At 38.1% G+C, this 21,112-nt stretch overlaps 1 protein-coding gene across 5 annotated transcripts in view; it reads right to left on the reverse strand.

The window, feature by feature from the left end:
- Positions 1-2,461: 2,461 nt before the first annotated feature.
- The window catches only part of ppp1r13bb (protein phosphatase 1, regulatory subunit 13Bb), a 40,084-nt gene continuing 21,433 nt past the window's right edge, over positions 2,462-21,112 (reverse strand). For 3 of the 5 annotated variants that reach the window (XM_065257190.1, XM_065257194.2, XM_065257193.2), the window contains 14 exons: positions 17,835-17,936; positions 14,064-14,238; positions 13,418-13,614; positions 12,663-12,827; positions 12,291-12,480; positions 11,901-12,050; positions 9,395-9,519; positions 8,669-9,149; positions 7,874-8,580; positions 6,270-6,407; positions 5,594-5,727; positions 5,322-5,488; positions 5,024-5,223; positions 2,462-3,830 (listed from right to left, as the gene is read on the reverse strand). In XM_065257190.1, the coding sequence (XP_065113262.1) occupies positions 3,789-3,830; positions 5,024-5,223; positions 5,322-5,488; positions 5,594-5,727; positions 6,270-6,407; positions 7,874-8,580; positions 8,669-9,149; positions 9,395-9,519; positions 11,901-12,050; positions 12,291-12,480; positions 12,663-12,827; positions 13,418-13,614; positions 14,064-14,238; positions 17,835-17,936 (2,973 nt within the window). In that variant the 3' untranslated portion in view covers positions 2,462-3,788. The remainder of the gene's footprint in view (positions 3,831-5,023; positions 5,224-5,321; positions 5,489-5,593; positions 5,728-6,269; positions 6,408-7,873; positions 8,581-8,668; positions 9,150-9,394; positions 9,520-11,900; positions 12,051-12,290; positions 12,481-12,662; positions 12,828-13,417; positions 13,615-14,063; positions 14,239-17,834; positions 17,937-21,112) is intronic. The other 2 variants (XM_065257191.1, XM_065257192.1) reach the window with 2 other exon arrangements.

A 21,112-nucleotide genomic window follows, 5' to 3' on the forward strand; every position in this document is an offset into this window, starting at 1 on the left:
TTATGATTTAATAACGACAAATACTGTAATAAATGGTTGCCATAGTTAATATTACGTTTTGAAGCAAATCTAAAGACTTTGGTAAGCGTTGCTAGACGTTAACGTGTTGTCCTCTAGAGGGCGCACGGTAAACAAAAGGCCAAATTACGTTGTGACATTTAAATCTCAGCACGTGCTTGTGTAGTTTTACAAAATTCGTACCTGACGTGTTAATTTTTTTTATTAAACTTATGCAGTATTCACAAACCACATTGGTAGCAGCGCTGCGAAAAGTAACAGCTACCACGTGACAATCCTTCGCCGTGCTGCAGTAATTTACATCATAAATGTAAATGTTAAATAATAACATCAAAACTGTTTTATATATATATATATATATACAATAAACACATTATTCAGATCAAATCTGACTTTAAACATATGATCCGACAAGTTTTTGATCAATACAAGAAACCAGTTAAAAGTCGTTCATACAGAAGTGTCCATGAATCTAATAGAAAAGTGGTGGAATGCCGAGATTTACTAAAGGGGACTGTAGTTTGGGACATCTTTATACTGCAAAACCATTAGTGCAGAAAATCCCACTGTATTTAAACTAAAGTAATCATTCAAAGGATTCAATAATTTAAATGAATCTGAATCGCTTCCTGCCCTTATAGTATGAGATTAGGCCTGGATTAGGCATAATTGCACTTTGCTTCATCATTGTTAAATATAATAGTGGTTTTCAATAGGGAAATTATGCCTCATGATATAAAGTGCAAACACCTCACTCGAACAAAATGTCTCAAATAGGCAAATGTGTTTAAAGAGCTTGTGACCAACAGTACCCTTATAATAAGATCTGTACTGCTCGATTTTGAATAAGGCCACATTGAAATATGGCGGACAAAAATTGACTAAAACGAATTAAGAAATGCAGAATTAAATGTAGGCTTGTAATACACAAATGAACAAAAATAATACAATTAAAAGTTGATACTTTTGACAAAACTGTCAATTTATTTATATCTGTATTTTTATTATTTCTGATTCATGTATTTATTTACACTTATTCATTTCTGTATTTATTAATTTATCTACACTTAAAGGGATAGTTCACTTTAAAATGAAAATTCTGTCATCATTTAGTCATCCTCATGTTGTTCTAAACCTGTATAAATTTCTTTTTTCTGATGAACACAAAAGAAGATATTTTGAGAAATGATGGTAAACACACAGCAGTAAGTGACCATAGACTTCCATAGTAGGAAAACAATATTTTGGAAGTAGTGTGATAAAAGTAGTGTAAAAAACGGTACCCAAAATTCCGTCATATTTTTTGTATTCCTACTATGGAAGTCTACGGTCACTTACTGCTGTGTGTTTACCATCATTTCTCAAAAAATATCTTCTTTTGTGTTCATCAGAAAAAAGAAATTCATACAGGTTTAGAACAACATGAGGACGAGTAAATTATGATAGAATTTTAATTTTAAAGGGAACTATCCCTCCACGTTGAAATGAAAGCAGTTATAAAACTTTTTATATTTTTAAATATATATTTTAAATATATTTCAAAATATAAAAAAATGGCCCAAAATATATTTGTTGAAATATATTTTGGAATATGTTTAGAAAAATATATTTTTCACTGATATATTTTTTGGCAATTTCTTGTATATTTTTAAATATATTTTAAAAGTAAATGCATTTGAAAGCATTAAAAAATATATTTAGCCCTCCATATATTTCAATCCAATGAAATATATTCACGTCGCATTGGACGAAAACCTTTATGTTACAAAACTGTCAACATAAGTTTTAAAAGGGTTACAATTAGTGCTGGGCATAGATTAATATATATTAATCTCATATAAAATAAGAGTAATTTTTGCATAATATATGAGTTTGTGCTGTGTGTAAATATGTATATTTAAACAAACATACATACATTTAAGAATTTATTTATTATATATAATATGGAATATTCAAAAATATAAATAAATATATATACACACACACATGTAAATGTTTCTTAAATACAAAATAATTACACACAGCACAAATATATGTGTTATGCAAAACATTACTTTTATTTTGTATGAGATTAATCTAGATTAATCTATGCACAGCACAAGTTACAATTGAGTATATTTTCATCTCCAAAAAAATTCTTTATAAAATTGGCTTGTATTTAGCATATATTTAAAATATGTTTATGCCAACAAAAAAAAAAAATCCATATGGGATGTAAAATTAGAAATGTTTTTGCTTGCCCTTGAAATACATTTTGAAATATATGTTGATATATGAAGGTTAAAACTAAATATATTTCCATATTTCAAAATATATATTTAATTGAGCATATATTCTACAAAATGTATTTAGCATATATTTAAAAATATTTCTGGCCAGATAATTTTTTTTGCTGTACGGGACCTCAATATATTTAAACAGAAAGAACAGAAACATACAATCATTTCTTGCTATGACTCATTTTTTTATTGTGCACATGAATTGAACACAAGGTGTGAGTCACTGTATTCACAGAAGCCCACACGGGCAGTTGAGTCTAACAGCATTGAGTCAAGCATCCTCCTCACAGTATTTACAGGGTAAAACTCCACGATAAAGCTCTTTACTGCCTCTACGGCAGAATATAAAAATCATCTCACTTGACTAAAAACAAGAGTGGAGTGGGCTTGAATAATATAAAGCAAAATAAAAAGAGTAAAATAAAGTAAATACGCTTTCGAGTGCTAGTTGAGAAAAGCTTGAAAATTAACTCAATCCAAGTGTTGCGCTTCAACACAACAGCTGTCCAGCCAAACCCTCTTTAACTGACAAGATAAAGTGTCAGTCTCTGGAGACTAAATACTTACGATGATATACTTATAATGGTTCTTCAAGGTTCTAAAGCACCAGCTTGGCTTTTTTCTATTACACGCACACAGTCTCAATCTCTCTCTCTCTCTTTCACACACTTCAAAGCACTCTTATGCTGTAAAACCTCTCTTGCAATGGAAGAAAAAATAAATCAACCTCATAAACACGTACATAAAATCCAAATTCAACACATTCTCTCACATATACACACAGTTTATGATCCATGCCATGTACATTCCCCTTACTGTATGAGTTTTTCTCAGTCATAGGTCAGATGATATTATGCTACAGATAATTTTGTTCTCATTTTAAACTGTTTGTTCTTTGCTCTTACACGCTTCCAGTTCAATTGTTTTGTCAGATATAAAATTCATGTATGCACACGCGCGCACACACACACACACACACACGCAACTCGTATATTCTGAACTTGCATTTCACAGCGTCTCTCTTGCATCAGTTCAAATAATACAGAATCCCCTCAATGACAGAGCGCTAAATAACAAAGCAAAGCATTATGGGTAAAAGCCAAGCCCAGAAAAAACAAAGCTTAAAAACACAAAAGAAAAGCCTACGTTCAGCGATTAGTGCTATGATCCACGACTTATGATCAATTTGATATGAATCAAGATACAATATTCATGTGTGACAGGTGGAGGGTTACACTGAGGACAGGTGATAGAGACGACAGAGGCAGACCTGGAAACCTGAGGCAGCGTGTTTGGCCGTTATATTAGTGTTTATGTGTGTCTGTATGTAGCGCTTTAGGTTGATAGTGTCTCTGGTGGGGGGGTTTAGGGTTTAGCAGCTTCACGCCTTCTGTAGTCGAAGTGGCACATAGAGGTGAAAGACGGCGCCTCTATACCCTAAGTCATCAGTCCAGTCAATCACCCAGGAAAGGGGCGTGGCCAAGCGGAGGGTTATGCCAAAGATCTCTGACGTGGTTTAATTCTTGGGTACAGCTAGAGATAAACAAACAAATGGAGATTTAGCAAACACAAATAAATAACAAGCATACTGCATACACAATGCAAAAGAAATTTGGGGCTAAATACTGAATACAGCTTAATAGTGACCCTGTTTGTAATTTATGTGATTATGAGCATCAAAGTTTGAGATAATTTACTCACCACCATGTCATCCTAAATGTTGATGTCTTTCTTTGTTCAGTCGAGAAGAAATTATGTTTTTTGAGGACTTTAATGGACCCCAACACTAAATGCAGTTTAAAACTGCAGTTTCAAAGGACTCAGTCGAGACGAAATTATGTTTTTTGAGGAAAACCTTCTAGGATTTTTCTAATTTTCATGGACTTTAATAGACACCAACACTTCACAATTTTCATGCAGTTTACAATGGCAGTTTCAAAGGACTCTAAACGATCTCAAATGAGGCATAAGGGTCTTATCTAGCGAAACAATTGTCATTTTTGACAAGAAAAATAGAAAATATGCACTTTTAAACCACAACTTCTCATCTTCCTCCGGTCCTGTGATGCGCCAGCGCGACCTCACGTAATAAGTCATCACGTCAAGAGTTCAAGGATGACGTATGCGAAACTACGCCCCAGCGTTTACAAGTGTGAAAAAAAGACCGTTCAGAAGTTGTTGTATGTGGAATGATACTCTTTAATGTCTTTGTGTCAGTTTATTGTTTACAATGGTTCGCAAATGTGTGTTTCATATATGCAACACGTGACCTTTCCACGTCATTACGCAATTACGTGAGGTCGCGCTGACGCGTCACACAGCCAGAGGAAGATGAGAAGTTGTGGTTTAAAAGTGCATATTTTTATTTTTCTTGTCAAAAATGACAATCGTTTCACTAGATAAGACCCTTATGCCTCGTTTGAGATTGTTTAGAGTCCTTTGAAACTGCAATTTTAAACTGCATTAAAACCGTTAAGTGTTGAGGTCCATTAAAGTCCATCAAAATGAGAAAAATCCTGAAATGTTTTCCTCAAAAAACATAATTTCTTCTCGACTGAACAAAGACATCAACATTTTGGATGACATGGTGGTAAGTAAATGATATGGTTTTTTTTTTTTTTAAGGAAATGGACTAATCCTTTAATTTCAATCTTTGACATGACCTTACTCTCTAAAGACTTTAGCTGTGTTAGCACAGTTTTGCGTTCTTGTGTGTGTGCACCTACCCCCAGCATGTTACGTGGCACGTAGCCCTCTTTATCATTGAGTTTGCTCCACCACCAGTCTGTCTCCGTGTCATCTTTCCTGCGCAGGACGGTGATGGCATCACCCTCCTGAAACGAAAGCTCATCTGCACTCTGAGCCTCATATTCCCACAGCGCATACACAACTCCCTTATTCATTACACCCATCTTCTCTTGCACACCTGTGAGAAGGAGAGAATATAAGAAAGGTATATAATTGCAAAACCAAAGTTATCAAATTCAATCATATAATGAAAGAGAAGCGCATGTGTACTCTTACCATAGAGGAATTGTGAGCACTGTATATAACCCTCCTCCATCTCTTCGCATTTGTCTGCTGCCGTCTCCACGTCACTGATGGTGGTAGCAAAGATGGCTGCTCCAGACTCCACCAGCATCTTACACAGGTGTACGCTGTTACAGGAAGCAGCGCAGTGCAATGGTGTCCTGCAAAAAACCCTTTGCTTCAGTCAGTCTGTCTACACACATCTTGATAGGTTGCATCTCTTTTACAATTATTAACATGACTGTCTTAAATAATCGAGCCCTCACCAGCCGTCACTGTCTGCAGCGTTTACGTTAACCCCAAAGTCCAGCAGGAACTTGACAATGTGGTGGTGGCCAGCACACACTGAATTATGGAGGGGCGTGATGCCCTCGTCGTTAGGGGTGCTGGGATTGTCAACCTACGAAATGAAGAGAGACAAAAATTGGTTAATAAAAAATGAGGTTGGTCGACTTTCTGACATTACACCCCAGGTAAAAAAGCAGTATACTTTAGTGTATTAGAAATATGATTTAAGTACATGAAGTATAAAACAAGTATGCTTTTACTTGTTGTGCTTTATTTAAAAAATATTTAAAAGTATACTTTTAGTTTACGCACAAAATGTACTTAAACACAACTATAATTTGCACTGCAATGCCTTTTTAGTGTATTTCATTAGAATGGCGATACGATGCAATTGTACTGTAAGTGTGCTAAATTGCTCATGAATCTTGATTTTCAGTAGTGTATTTCAGTGCACTTGAAGTTTAAAAAAAGTTGTTCCATTTTAGTATACTATTTACACTTGGAAGTGTAGTCAAATAGATGTTAATTTGAAGTTAATACATAATTGAATACACTTAACTATACTTAGATTTGACGAAAATAGTACAAAATGTAAAAAGTACACTTTTACATTGTTTTTTATTTTTTTACCTGGGGCAGGCGTTAGGTATTTACCTCATAAATTATTCGTTGCACCAGGTCAAACTCTCCCTCCAGTGAAGCGTCCAGCAACAGGGCGAGTGGGTTGAACTTCACTCTTAGGCCGTGACCGGTTCGTTCTGAATTTGGTTTCTTTAGGTTAGTCCGCTTACCCTGTTGAACACACAGAAACTCAGAAACCCCATCCACACAGCACAACAAAATTTCCGTAAAATTGGCAGAGAGGCTTCTGTGTGAATGCAAACTCTTTCCATAGTAGTAGTAATGTCGGCAGAGATCAGGGAGCTGAAGCTGAGATCATTTACCAGCATGACAGAACAGTGTATCACAACCTTGTTATAAACTAAAATGCACACGCATGGTTTCTCGGGAGAGAAAAATCATGGATAATTAGCAAACTTCAGACGCTGTGGACTTTAAATACATCACGTGTCTTTACGGGATCTTTACGGTATGTGTGTGAATGTATTAGGGCTGGGCAAAAAACTAGATTTTCCGATTAATCATTTTTTTACGTGGTCGATTAAAAATCGATTCTCAAAGGCCACAAATCGAATTTTTTAATGAAAAAACCTGATCCTGTTTGATCAAGGAATGCGACTGTTTTGACTTTTTTCAGCATAGATTTTTCATCTTGCATCAAAATTGTATTGTATTTAACATAATTTTATGCATTTGAAAATTAGAGATGGGTTCTGTTTTAATGTACCCAAGTGTACCTAAAATAAAAAAAAGTGTAATATACAGGTTGGTGGCTCTTAATTTTTTTTTTTATTACCCACTTTTTAATATAAATAAAGTATTTGTATTTAATCTATATTCACTGAGTTGAATTGAGAATCCGAATCGAACCGAGAATCAAATTGATCCGATAGCTTATGAATTGAAATCGAATCGATCGATCTGGATCATCTGAATCGATACCCAGCCCTAGAATGTACGCACAGATTCTGGAAAATCATTGGAAGTGTAAATGAAATAAAAATTAAATGGTCCGGACAAATCCCGGACCCATCTTCCGTGTATTTTCCGTTATCTCTGTGTGAAAAAGGCTAGAAAGATTCAGAAGTTCACAAAAAAACGAGTGGATCAGATCATCTGTATTCTTGCATTTCTGTCAAGAGATCCTTTTGAAAGTTACACAATGCACCTTTAAAGGTCACGTTCTTCCTGATCCCCTTTTTAAACTTTAGTTTTTGTGTAATGTTGCTATAATAGCATAATACCTGCAAAATGATAAAGCTCAAAGTTCACTGCCAGGCGATATATTTTCTTTAACAGAATTCCACTTTCAAAGCCCACAGGAATACGTCAATCGCTCAAACGGCACTGCTAAGCTAAGCTGCTGTCGAATCACAACACACTAAACAAACTACACAATCAGAATTCGTTACGTATTTTTTAAGGAGGGACTTCATACAATGAAGACTTCAGCCCATTTTTAGGAAAGTGAAAACAGCGGTATAGAGAAGTCAAATGTGTGAAAAGTAATGTTTTTTTTTTTACACGTGAAACACATGCTATATTGCGCACCATAAACATACTCAAAGCTTCTAAAACACAGAAAGAACGTGACCTTTACATTTGTATGTAAAGTTTGTATGTTTCGGCACACCTACCATGGGCACGGAGGAGGTGTCTGCTTCTTCAGGTGTGCTGGCCTCAGCTACTGGGCTCGGCAAGGTAGCTGAAGGTTCAGCGGGATTATTGTTACTATCTTCTGATGGTTCTGGTCCCGGAGGGGTTTCAGCTGCTTCCTTCAGGGGCTCATTATCGTTGGCATCGCCTTGCTGGACAACCGCTTCAGCAACGGCGCCCTCATGAGGCTGAAATTGTGTATCTGAGGGTGGATTTCCATTGTCTGGATCAAAGAGACCTTCACCCGTTGTTACAGATGGCTGGTAGAATGGAGTGACTCCTCCACTTCCGTTCACACCTCCGATTCCCCCCTCCATCCCTCCAGCCAGGGTGTTGAACCGCTGATACAGCAGTTTCTGGATGTTGGGCCCGTTGGGGCCCTCGGGCTCCGTAATAGATCCGCGTTTTTTGAGCGGCCGTGGAGCGTGAAGCATTTTCTTGCGCAAGGCCTCCAGTTCAGCATCACTCTGGTAGCGCATAGGAGAGTGCACCATGGGTGTGAGTTTAGTGGGGCTGAGAGGACGTGGTATGTGGTCTACGTTGGGCGGGGGTGGCTCGGGAAGGCCCTCAAAATCCAGCTCACTCTCAAACATGTCTCCAGGAGGACCCTGCAGGGCAGGAAAGGCCCCACCAAATGGTAAAGGAGAGGAGGGAGTGGAACTGGAAGACAGGACTGGCTTACCATATACTGTAGACAAAGAATAGAAACTATACTCAAAAACCCAACACATCAAAAATAAACATTCTTGTGTACATTGACATTTTTTATAATTTACCTGCTTTGACTGCCGGCTTGCTGTTCATAGGGAAACTTTTGGGTGCTGCCTGCTGTAGGTACATGTGATAGATGGAGCTCGAGTTCATAGTGGCCGGGCCTTTTCTGGGTGACTGAGGTCTTGAGCCCTTGTCTGGGATGAAGGGCCTTACAGCTACAGCCAGAGGAGGGTCTGGCCTCTCCCCAGGGGGAAAAAATGGTGGACTGTGTTGGAAGGTGGGACTAGGGGGGACAGAAATTCGCTGCTGGATCTGCTGAGAAGATGAGCCAGTGGGTGCTGGCGGAACCCGGGGCCAGGCCGGTGGAGGTGGGTTGTTGGGTAAGCTGGGCACAGGCCGGAGAGGAACGTCTTTACGGCGGTCCAAAGAGCTGGTGGAACCAGAGTTGGCGGATGAGAGCGGGTGGTTGCTGGTGTGGGCTCCGTAAGGGGGAGGCTGGGGCTTACTGGGAGGAGCTGGGGCCAACTTACTAGAATCTTGTATCTGAATAAAAATTTTATAGAGGGGGAAAAACTGTTAAAGATTTAAGAATAACAATATAAATATGTATAATAGCAATAGCAATAGCATGTTTATTTGTCCTATCATGATCAATCAGCAGAAAGTAAATGCTTGCTTACTGGAGATGCAAAAAATCGTATTAAAAATACACAGGACTGCCACTAGGGGGCAAACTGCTACAGTTCCTGATTCACAGACAATAGAAAAGTGGCTTTAAATATGTATACCTTATCTGAGGGAGTGCCTGCAGGTGATGCTGTTTTACTGGTTGTGTCTGTTCCAGATTCTTTCCAGTCAGGTGGTTTGAGCGATGCGTTGCCCTTGGTAAGGGTGGGCCAGCTGGCATCATTCACTAAGGAAAAGTGGATGCATTAACACAAGGTCACACAAGACAAAGCCCCTTACAACTACAATCTACTTATTAGGGCAGTATGATGAACATCAATGCTAGTATATTAGACAGCGCATAAATAAATGTATGGTAGAGCCTATGCTTGCATCAAGCATGATTGATGCAACTTCTTGAGTGAAGAGGCTTGTAATATAACACTGTTCTGTATGGAAGTCAGGTTTTCTTAAAAGACCAAGACACAGCACTTTAAAATGGAAAGGAGGTTACTGTAAAGTATCATGAATCAGGGGTCTTCAAAAGAGGTTATGTGGGGGTAATGCAGGGGGACAACAAATGAGGTGCTCAGATGCAAAAGCCGATAAACTCCACCTCCGTCAAAATTAGTTAGTGGTATTTAGAGATCGCTCTTGACATGTATTATATGTGCGTCAAATACCTTCGCTTTAAGTTCACTTAATCCCAGCATTAGGCCATTTAGAAATATAACTATGTTGAAAAATAAACATAGCGGTTAGCATATAATGCCAGCTAAATCCTCTAAATGCACAAAAGATGAATTGGATGAACAACGGCGTGCAAAACAACCGTGGATCACATTCCAACTTTGTTCGCTTTTGGACCTAAATACAACCTGTATGTGGCAGTCACATGGATCACAGTGCCCCCTAATGTGTGGTTTAGTTTGTTTACAATGTTTTGTCCAAAGATGTGGATTTTTTTTTAGATGTGTAGTTTTTTTCCAAATAAGCTTGTGTGTACTTAGAGGGTTTTGCAGTGAAATAACTTGTTAAATTCCAATGAAATTACTAAAGTGACTTTTGTGAAAATAAGGCATTTCAATAACTGTCTGAAAACCTTTTCATTGCCATTCAATTGAAATTACTGAATCTGAATGAAGGAGCATGATACAAATTGCATTCATTAACAACAACAACAAAAAACATGTCAGATGCACTTAAAGGCTTTTGCATCAGAATTCCTCAAATGTTTAATTATGGTAAATTTTGTACTAAATTACCTTTATCATGAACTACTGATAATTACATTAGTATTGGTATTACAAAGTACATCCATTTAAATCAGTCAGTAATACTAATGGATTTGCATCACGTGATCATCAAAAAATGTGTTAAGTATTATAAGCATTGTATCATGAAGCTGATATAAATATACACCTATTCTATTCGATTCCAATATAAACAATATACAAATGAATTGGTTTAAAATACACAGTTATTTTTCTATCCACTATAACAAAGCAAAAAACAAATTGCCCTGTGAAAGACAGAAGACCCCTGTCATAGATAGTTTGCAAGACCTTAAAAGATGATTCATTTGAAACCTCAGGCCAAACCAAGTTGAAGATTAGGTTTCAAAAGAGCAACCAATCTTCAGTATTCAATTCAGCAATGCCAGCCATTAGCTATTATTGTACATTATGTGTTAAATCACCCAATTAGTTGAGCTATGTTAGAAAAACGAAATGCTTCCTGCTCAAATCAAGTCTTTAAATGTGCATAAGACCTGTTGAGGAAATGCATTTAATGCACAAAGCAGGGACGAGGAGGCTGAGACCCCATTGAACCTTATCAGAGTAGACTTTTCCATCCCAGCACATCTTAACTTGTGAGACACAACCCACTTCAAATCACATTTCTTCCTTAGTTTTAAAGACAGTGTCACATATCACAAACAACAGCAGGTTTAGACTTTGTGCCACATTAAACAAACCAACAAGGTTTAATTTAATTGACCAGGTTCATCTTAGGTAAGACCTAATGTATTATCAAGGTACGGCATCCATGTCATGAAATCCTTGTTGTGAGCATGAGCTCTGTCCGGAAACTATAACAGAATCAGCTGCTCAACGAAAAAAAATCCCACAGCAATATTCAATTTGCTTGGAATAACTGTTTAAGACAGAATGAGGATCATTATGAATTATATTAGCTGAATGAATTCTGAAACCTTTGGTACTGATGATAATTTTGGAAAACCTGATTTGATTCCAGAATGATTTTGAGACCAAACATTTTACTGGACCAATGGGATGGACACAAGGAAATCTGACATTCTGAACACTAACAAGGTGGTCAACATTGAAAATGTGTTCGTGTAATAATCAGTAACCTAGTAATTGAAAGTCTTTGTTATTTTATGTGATAATGCTTCATACAGTATCCTAAATTCCAGATTTTTAGACTTTTAGACCCCAATGTAAATTGCATCAATCTCTTATTATTTATTATGCAGGTACAAAGTCATTTCTGAGTGGGAGAATACATTAAACGGGGTCTAAGAGTGCTTTGATCCTGCCCACTACACTGAATAAGGTTCAGAGGCCTTTCCTCCCACCCTTTGCCAGACACCTTCCCACTCACGAGAGGCGCCGTTCGACCCTGCTGGAGAGCAGGAGACTGGGGTTGGAGCCCCATGGCCTGGGCGGGGCTCTGGAGGGGGTGGGGCAATGGGGTCCACTGTGATGTCTAAATCAGAGACCTTCCAGGGACCGGGAGGCTTTCTCGCTCCATCTAATCCCACCCACAAAAACCACAACAGCAAGAACAGGGACAGCGAAGAGAAGAGAGAAACACACATCACAGTGCAGAAATGAAACAAGAGGTTAGAAGAAAAGTAGAAATCAACTGTATAAACAAACTGAAGAGAGGAAACCCGTAGCAGGAGGTGATAGGATATACAAATTACACATACTACCCAGCTACAGAGGACATGCGTTTCATTTCTAATAAAATTTGGCACTGTTGACTCACCTGATTTGGTACGACCATGGTTGGCTGGGGTGTTGACCCCCAGTGACTGAGGTTTGAGGGGTTCAGGGGGCACTACATAACCTTCTTGCCTGCCTGGCACTGGGACCTGGATGTATGGTCCTACAGCAGCCACACGTCCATTATTTCCAGAAGCTGGTTGAGGAGAAGGAGGACCGTTTACTCGATTCAGCTGCAAGACAAAATGGAAAGTAAAAAAGTAATGAGCTTTACTGAAATGAATCATATTGAAGAATTTCTCACATTTCTGCCAACTTCACGTGTGTGAGTGGTTTTTGAACAAGCTTGCTAAACAAATCAAGCTAAACGAATCAATCTAATAGTTGTGAGTGACTGATGCACTCCTGGCCTTACAGGAAGGTTTTCTTTTTGACGTGCCTCAGCTTTTCTCTTGTGCAGTCGATCTCGGAGTTCATTGATACGTTTGTCCATCAGCGTCACCTCCATGTTCCTCTTATTCAACAGCTCCTTCTGCTGCTGCAGTTTGCTGTTCTGCTCCTGATTCAGCTTGTTACGGATCTGACAAAAAACGTCCCATAAAATTTCAATCCTTGGAAATGTGATACAGGGAAGTCAAGCATCACAAGACAGAGATAAGACAGGAAAACGTATGAACATAAACAATCATATTCTATATCAAAAGCAGAGGAATACAAATATTCAAATGCTCATTAATGCAAACATGTAATATAACAATCAAGGTGCAGTAACTCATTTGGATACATGGGGAGATGGGTAAAAGGATCTGCTTAAAACCAAGCATCAGAACAGAGAAGAAAGGTGATTTCAGTGACATTGAATGTGGCATGGTTTTGGTGCCTTACAGGCTGGTTTTGTAAATGTCACAAAGCTCAGATCGTATCAAACTGGTTTCTTGAACATAACAATGAGTTTGGTGGACACAAATGGCCTCCACAGTCACCACATTCATAAATAAATATGCAATGAGTGATGCCATGACATCAATATGGAGTAAAATCTCAGACCTCTGGTTGTAAATAGTAAATAAAATGGCCATTGCCATTCAAAGTATTTGTTTTAAGTGACTACCCTAGCTACTATATTAAATCACCATCCACTTGTGCGGACTATGAGTTGAGAGTGTTTACCTGCAGCTCCTGGTAGAGTTTGCGGAGCTCCAGTGCAGCGGTGCCGGTGACCTGACCCCCGAGAGTCTGCAGGCCATTCAGTTTGCCTCTCCTCAGATCCTCCAGTTGCTGGCTGAGCTGATCCACCCTCAGCACAGCCCCCTGCAGCTCGGCCTGCTTCTCCTGGAACAGCCCACTGATGTGCTCGATCTCTGCAGCTAACAGACCACACACACAAAGGGTCATGCAAATGCAGGCATGGGTTTACGATTGCATACATGGGATATATTTTTCCACATGTTCAATAAAAAAATGCATCGCTGTATAGTGGATTTTAAGCTGTTGCTAGGTAACAGAATGAAATGCATGCATGATTAACAGACATATTATACAGTCCTCAACATCATTATTGACAACAATGTAATATAGCCTAAATAAGCAAAAAATAAAAGACTGCAGTAATTCACAGAGCATCTGTGGCATGTGTATTTAAGTATGTGAGGTTGGAAACTCATTTTTTTTATAAATGAAGTAAGCCAGCCTAATTCAACAGGCTTTATTCATAATAGCCTCCACCTATTGTGTACCAACTCAGTTAAAGAAACATTTTAAATAAATGCCACAGTCTGTTGCATCTCAGGCTAAAGGTGGATGATCAAGTACATACACAGGTTGCCGTTGATGACTTTGCTGTAATCCACTTGGCCCCTCATAGCTCGGATCTTCTTGAGTTTGGCCTCTTGACTCTCCATCCTCTCCTTTAGCCTCTGCAGCTTCTCTGTCTCAGACACGGCCTGCTGCTGCCGCCGCTCCTGCTGCTTCAGATATCGCAAGCGCTGCTCCTGTATACAGAAAGCACATGTCAGAAAGCAATATGCATTACAAACTATAGAGAAAGGTTAAATAGTAAATTGTTAGGGCAATAATGCATAGAGTTGTCACATCGGTAACATTTCAGTTGCAAAATGCAAATTACAACCGGATTAACAGGTTTGATACCACAGCAAGAAAAAACTATACTATAAACTAACAACTACTATATACTAGTGCTGTGTTCCTAAGCCCATACAAACCAGTGGGAAATGGGACTTATTCGACCTCCAACTAGGAAAAGTGCACTGGAATGCCTGTCGAAGTGGAACCTCCTACTGGCGAACTCGGGGAGTTCGACCTACCCCGACTTCGCAAAATTAAGTCGGGGGATAATGGCGGCGCCCATGGAGTCTTGCGTCGTAAGAGGTAAAGCTTCAACGAATAGGCTATAAACTGTACTTCTCTGCTTGTTGTTTTTTTTAGACACTGTAATTTGAACACAACTTGTTTTTATATTATGGCGTGAAATTGTCGTTATTATCTGTTAGCATGAAGCTTAGCGTGGCGGTCGTCCATGTTTTCTGTTTACGTTCCACTTCAATTGCCTGGAACGCTTTGAAGTAGAAGCTGGAACACTTCAGGAAGGAAAAGTCCCACGTCCCAATGGTTTGGATGGGCTCTGGAACGCAGCATAGGGCTGCACTTTTGGCGGTTAAACAATTTCATATCCAAGAAGGATGTTTGGATATGGCAAGACATGATAGCCACAGAGTTTTATAGGACCAACCTGCTAGGCATCGTCGTAGACAAAGTACAATTAATTTATGATATTAATAATTACAACTTACCATTTATATTGTCATTATGCCTGTACTGTGGTTGTTACAGTGCCACTAAATTGTGTTGCTTAGTGCGTAGTGTATGCACTTTTCTTAGTGACGTATGACAAATTCGGAGGGCGGGGGCACAGAGCAGCAGCAGAGTAGCTTCCGTAGGCTGCGTAAGCTCTCATCCTGAAAGCGGACGCGACTAAGATGGCGGCGCTACCGGAAGGTAGTTATTTACGTTAATAAAGTTTTAAATATGGATATTTCTACAACAACACCGTGCGGATTACCCTCAGAAGATCTTTGTTTATCATCCTGGAGCCGTTTGGATTTTTTTTGTGAAGGATGGACGCAATTTTTTTGGACTTGAAGGTCGTGGACCCCGTAACATTACATTTAATCAACTGAAAGATCTAAAACATTTTCTAAAATATCTGAAAATGTGTTTGTCTGAAAAACGATGGACATATGCAACTCCGACAGCTTGGGGGTGAATAAATCATGGGTTCAATATCATTTTCGGCCGAAACTATCCCTTTAAAGGCACACAAGGCAAGTCTGAGTATTATTTCTCTACTAGCTCCCCCTAGTGTCTGGGAGTAAATGCGTTCTATATCTAAGACTATACGAGACTGAAGGACACCGGGTCGGATACAGCGAACTTGCAAGTGGGGTATTCTTCCTACAGACGGTAGGGGCGGGCGAGAGAGTCTTCATTCGTCATGTAATGAGTCATTTAACCATATACCGACTTACGAAGATGATTTATTAACATAAAAATGCTGCCTTGTGTCCCTTTAAATACGCTTCTGGTCTGTACGCAGCATTATTGTCAAGTTTACAGTTCGCAATTTCACATGCACAGTCACCATGATATTGTACCCAAGTGCTTTTCACAGAACATGAACTTATAAGCATACTTGGTATTACTGATATTGCAGAAAGCCTCTATTATTATTACCATTGTTTTTATCATTGTCTTATTTTAGCATCGACAACAGAAGAAGCCTGCACTTTTGACATATAAACTATCAAGCAGTACATCATCAATGTGTGCAATGAAACATTAATAATTGTACTTCATTCTCTATAAGGTCAGTGCCATCATTTCAGCGGGGTAGGGTCTGTTTAAGCCCTAGGGCATCTTTAGTTCAGAATAGTGTGCATTCAGGACGCCACCTTATCATTGGATCCCAATCACGCTTAACCAAGACAGACCACCTACTGATTTACTGTCAATGTCAAGAAATGCACTTTGCACAAGCAATACAGGTACCTGTGGGAAAAGTGTTTTACAAATGATGCTTACAGCGCTGATACATTAAGAAAACCAGACAAAATTCAAACTCATCTCTCTCTATCTGCAGGGAGCACAAACACATCCAAATGCAGTGAATTGAAAACAGCAACTGAGTAAGTGAGAAAGCTAAAAATAGCACATGGTGGACTTTCGATGACTGGAGGCAGACATAATAACAGACCTCTCATCCTGACAGTTCTGAGATCAGTATTCTCGTCATTTTAAGAGAGTCTCTGTAAGCATCAAAAGGGCACTAGGCAAATTCAGATCTCACACTTTACTCTTTGTTGACTGAAGAGACAAAGCTATTTAGCAACTGTGGATGAGAAATGCCTGTCGTGACATACAAAGCATAACAATGTTGTTTGCTAAATAGTTGCCATTTTTGAGCAAGAGGTCTTGATACCCGTTTGTGATTCCCATGACTGACATTACTATAATGGTTATTATGACATACTGTAATAACCTATAAATGGCACTGAGGAAAACACAAAGCTGATGTCATCAGTAATGCATTACGTTAAATGACAATAATACACATTGCACAACTGACAATAAAAAGCTTAGGGTGCTTCATAAACAAAGACATGCTGGTGCAATTCTAGTAATTACTGTACCTTTAATTACATGTATACTAAAAACACATACCCTGGCCTTTTATATAAACAAACTGTTTACTTTTCCACAAAAACAGGTTTAAATATGGCATCTTTAGTGACAGATCTCTTTTTAACAACCCCCTTAAGAAACCCATGCAAAGATTGAGATAATAAAGGGTTTTGTCCTAAATTACCACTAAGGTTGCCAGGTGTATTTCAGAATAAACACCCAGAAATGGCAGCACCAATTACACAAACATGTGACACTTTACTTTCGAATGCTGCCTACCTAACTGTATATACAAGATATAAAAAAAAAACGAGTGACCAAAAATATACAGATTATGATACAAATGACAAGAGCATTAAAGTCTACAACAGCTTTAGCTTGTTTACAGTAAATGGGATCAAGCATAACTAAAGTTAATCTCTGAAAAGTTGTTAATCAGGAATTTTTTACATAATTGAGACCAAATAGCCAAGTGTCATTTCATAACCCGTCTGAAAAACAAACCTAAGTGAGCCGAAGCGTAAAGTTACTACCGTTACCGATACCGGCTTTTAGCCAAAGACGCAGTCCTGCTGTTCAACTGATATCTTTGCAAAAATTATTCAGTTGCATTTTATCTCAAGTAAGAATAAACGTTAAGCTATAAACAATGAACAAGATATTTACAGATAGTTGCTGAACACTATTTGAGTTGTGAAAACCTCACATATTCACCATACCATTTACAAAGCACCAAATCAAAAAAAAAAACTAATACCTTCAATAAATCATGTTTGCTTAAACAGCAAATACTTGCTAGGGAGCACACAGAAGTAAAACATTTTGTACAAAGAAAAACAAAGATCTTTAAGAAGAACGGCATCAAAAAGGACACATCTGAGCGCGTTACCTTAGCGACAAGCATCTGTTGCTGGGCTTCAATTTGCTGTTGCTGACGAGTGGCCATCTCCTGCAGCTCAGAGAGAGTGAGCTCCACACGAGGGTTTTCCACCTACACAAGAAAGAGAGAGAGAGAAAGAAAGAAAGAGAGAGCCAATCAAACAGAGGGATGTATGCACATACTGTAAGCCACAAAGATGACTAGCATAATACGGGCATCCCGGGCACAAAAGACTGACAGGGATGGTGAACTGTGTATCTGTAGAGCTGTGTGTGTTAAGATCTAGGTGCGACATGACCTGTGACCGAGTAAACACTCACAACTTAATTATAGCAATGGTGCAAATGCTAGAGTAGGCCTGCTAAGCTCTTTGGGAAAGGGAATGATAACACTTTTAGCTGAACGGGTCTAAAACAGGCCAGTGCCAGGAATGCATCCCAGAATCTCTCATTCACAACCTGCCTTCTAGCGGATAAGAGCCAGCTGTCCATCACTAGGGTTGACGCCAGGCCGTCGCTATGGCAGCAGGGAAGTACTGCATTGTAGTGAAAGATTAAAGGCACCAAAATACACATACGGCAATTGCCATCACAGACTGCCATTAGGAGCAATCAAGCAGAATAGTGAATCAAGGATCAAGCAGTTCAAGGATCACAGGACATGAGGTGTACACAGAGTACCTGTATAAATTGTAGAGTAATGAAAAAAGAGAGTTGTAGTAGTGATGAAGATGATTGTGATGATCATATGTACTATATTGAAGTTCAGGTCACTGATGGACCTAGATGTTGACCATTTTATTTGAAGTTGAATTTAAAGGTGACGGAGAATGAAAAAACGTTTTACATTGTCTTAGTTGAATAATGGTAGTCTACCTGCATTCACAAACATAAGAAAAGTGATAGACATTCTCCTTTAGAAATGTCCGCCAGAAAATGGTCCAATCTGAAAAACGGATGCATATTACGTAAAATGCATCTCACTCGCCCCCCCCCCACTCTCATTCAATTCCCTCCCCTTCAAAATAATTTGCATACATCTGGCCTCTCGCCTCCAACAGGAAGTAAATTGCAGCAGTGTTCTCAAATTTAAGGCAAACTGACGAGTCTCATTCCGAGGTGTGCTCTTCTATCTGTCAAAGTTTGGTCTGTCCGTGTTCTGAAGACGGCGAAGTTTGCATTCTTTTGAGTGGCAGCAAAAGCAGCCAATCAGCGTCAAGTGCCCGAAGGGACGCCAAATCGGTGCAAAACCATGCATTTAAAATCCCCCATCCTAATAAAGCTTTTTAATTGAGGTTTTTAGGAAGCTTCTAAGACATTGCAGACCCAACCAAAATTTAATTGTCTACATGTCACATCACAGAACAAGGATAAATACCCCGTTCAATTATTCTATGTCAACTTTAATGAAGGCTAAGTTAGATAAGGCTTTTGATTATTATTTTTTTATTTTGGTTGATATACTTTACAGCCCGGTTTGTGTTATGCAAAGTCCCCATTCAAAATTTTTATCTTGTATTGTCTGTGCCAATACAGCAATGCCTTTATTTCATAAAAAGCCAAGATTTCACTTTGTCCAAGTGCACTTGTGTTTAAGACAGCCCAGAGACATAGTAAAGAAAAAAGGTCTAAAACTGGGACAATTATTAAGGTTATATAAGAACTACTAGCCAACATAGTAATTTCAGTTGAAAAAAAAAATCAACCAATTTATTGACAATGCACATTATCCATCATCATCCAAGGCTACCGCCACTTACAGTAAAATGCATCTAACATGCTTAAAAATAACTCAATGCGCGTATTTTGAGTAAGTCTTGTAAAATGCAAAAAGTTTTTGCTTAAAACCCTCGATGAGGTAGACATTCCTCATCAAACGTATGCCCTTCAGCAAAGCTCTTACTAGGACAAAAAGTTCCAATTTGCTACAGAAAAAAATACATAATTTCCGCACACTGACAATTCTATTATTAATAAACAATTGCTACCAAACAAGCTTTGTTAACTCTTCTGTAATGAAACTTCAATATTGTACTCAATGACAATGTATCAGCATCAATACTAAGATTAACAAGCACACAAATATGAACAGTAACATTTGCAGTGTTATTGCCAGGTCACCTACAGCCTGTGGCTAAATGTTTTCTTAGCAGAGTTAAAACCATGATCCAGTTCCATAATTCATGGGTGGTATTTTGTTAAGTCGAAAATAGGTCTGTTTATTTCAATGACTTAGTCGATTAGCTGTCGTGTCTCATCATGTCTCGTTTCTTTAAATGAAACAATTACTTTGAATGCTTTAAATCATTATGTATGAAAAATAACAACAACAATATGGTAAACCCCCCGTGTTACATCTACCGATATTTATCAAATGGTTTTATGATAAAGTGCATATTTGTACTTTTATCAGCAGAGCTACCCACGTATTTAATGAAAATTGTTATCTGATATTAGCAGCCATTGTACGCAAAATTCTGACTGACAGAATTTATACTTTTTATAAAATGTGAAATGATCAGATAAACATAAATTAGCATGCAGCACGCATACCACAAAAATATATAAGTAATCCTGCATCTTTAATTTTCCTAATATACCTTTAGATTGTCCATCTCCATGCATTACATCAAATAAACATGACCAATGGCAAAGAAATATCAAACAGCCTCAACAGGTTATGAATTTGAAAATAAAGCACTCTTACAGTGTAGGGATGCTAAACAATTAATCGCGATTAATCGTTAGCAGAATAAAAGTTGTTGTTTACATCACATAATGTGTGTAAACTATGTATAATAAATATGTATATATATAAATATGAACACATTCATGTATAATTTTAAGATTTCTATTTTTATCTATTAAGTATTTATATTTATATATAATATAAATTATACATAAATATACAAATGTATATACACATGTAAACATTTCTAAAACATATACATGCATGTATGTACATTTATTTATACAAAGTTATTATACACAGTTCACACACATATATGATGTAAACAAAAACTTTTATTCTGCTAACGATTAATCGCGATTAATCGTTAAGCATCCCTATTACAGTGACAAACATATTTCACTTCTGCTCTCTGTCTGTCCCATCCATTAAAAAAATAATGATTGGTGAATGCTGAGAAAATTGCTGGTTCTTCCTGGAGCAGGACACCCAGTGGTCTGGATCAAATCAATGTCATTTAAAAAATGAGTGAGGGATTGAAATTCTTTCCACTATATTCAGCAACCACCGAAAGACTGAAAGACATGATTTGCCACTAA

The sequence above is a fragment of the Paramisgurnus dabryanus genome, chromosome 12 (assembly GCF_030506205.2).
Source record: "Paramisgurnus dabryanus chromosome 12, PD_genome_1.1, whole genome shotgun sequence".
Classification (NCBI taxonomy): Eukaryota; Metazoa; Chordata; class Actinopteri; order Cypriniformes; family Cobitidae; genus Paramisgurnus; species Paramisgurnus dabryanus.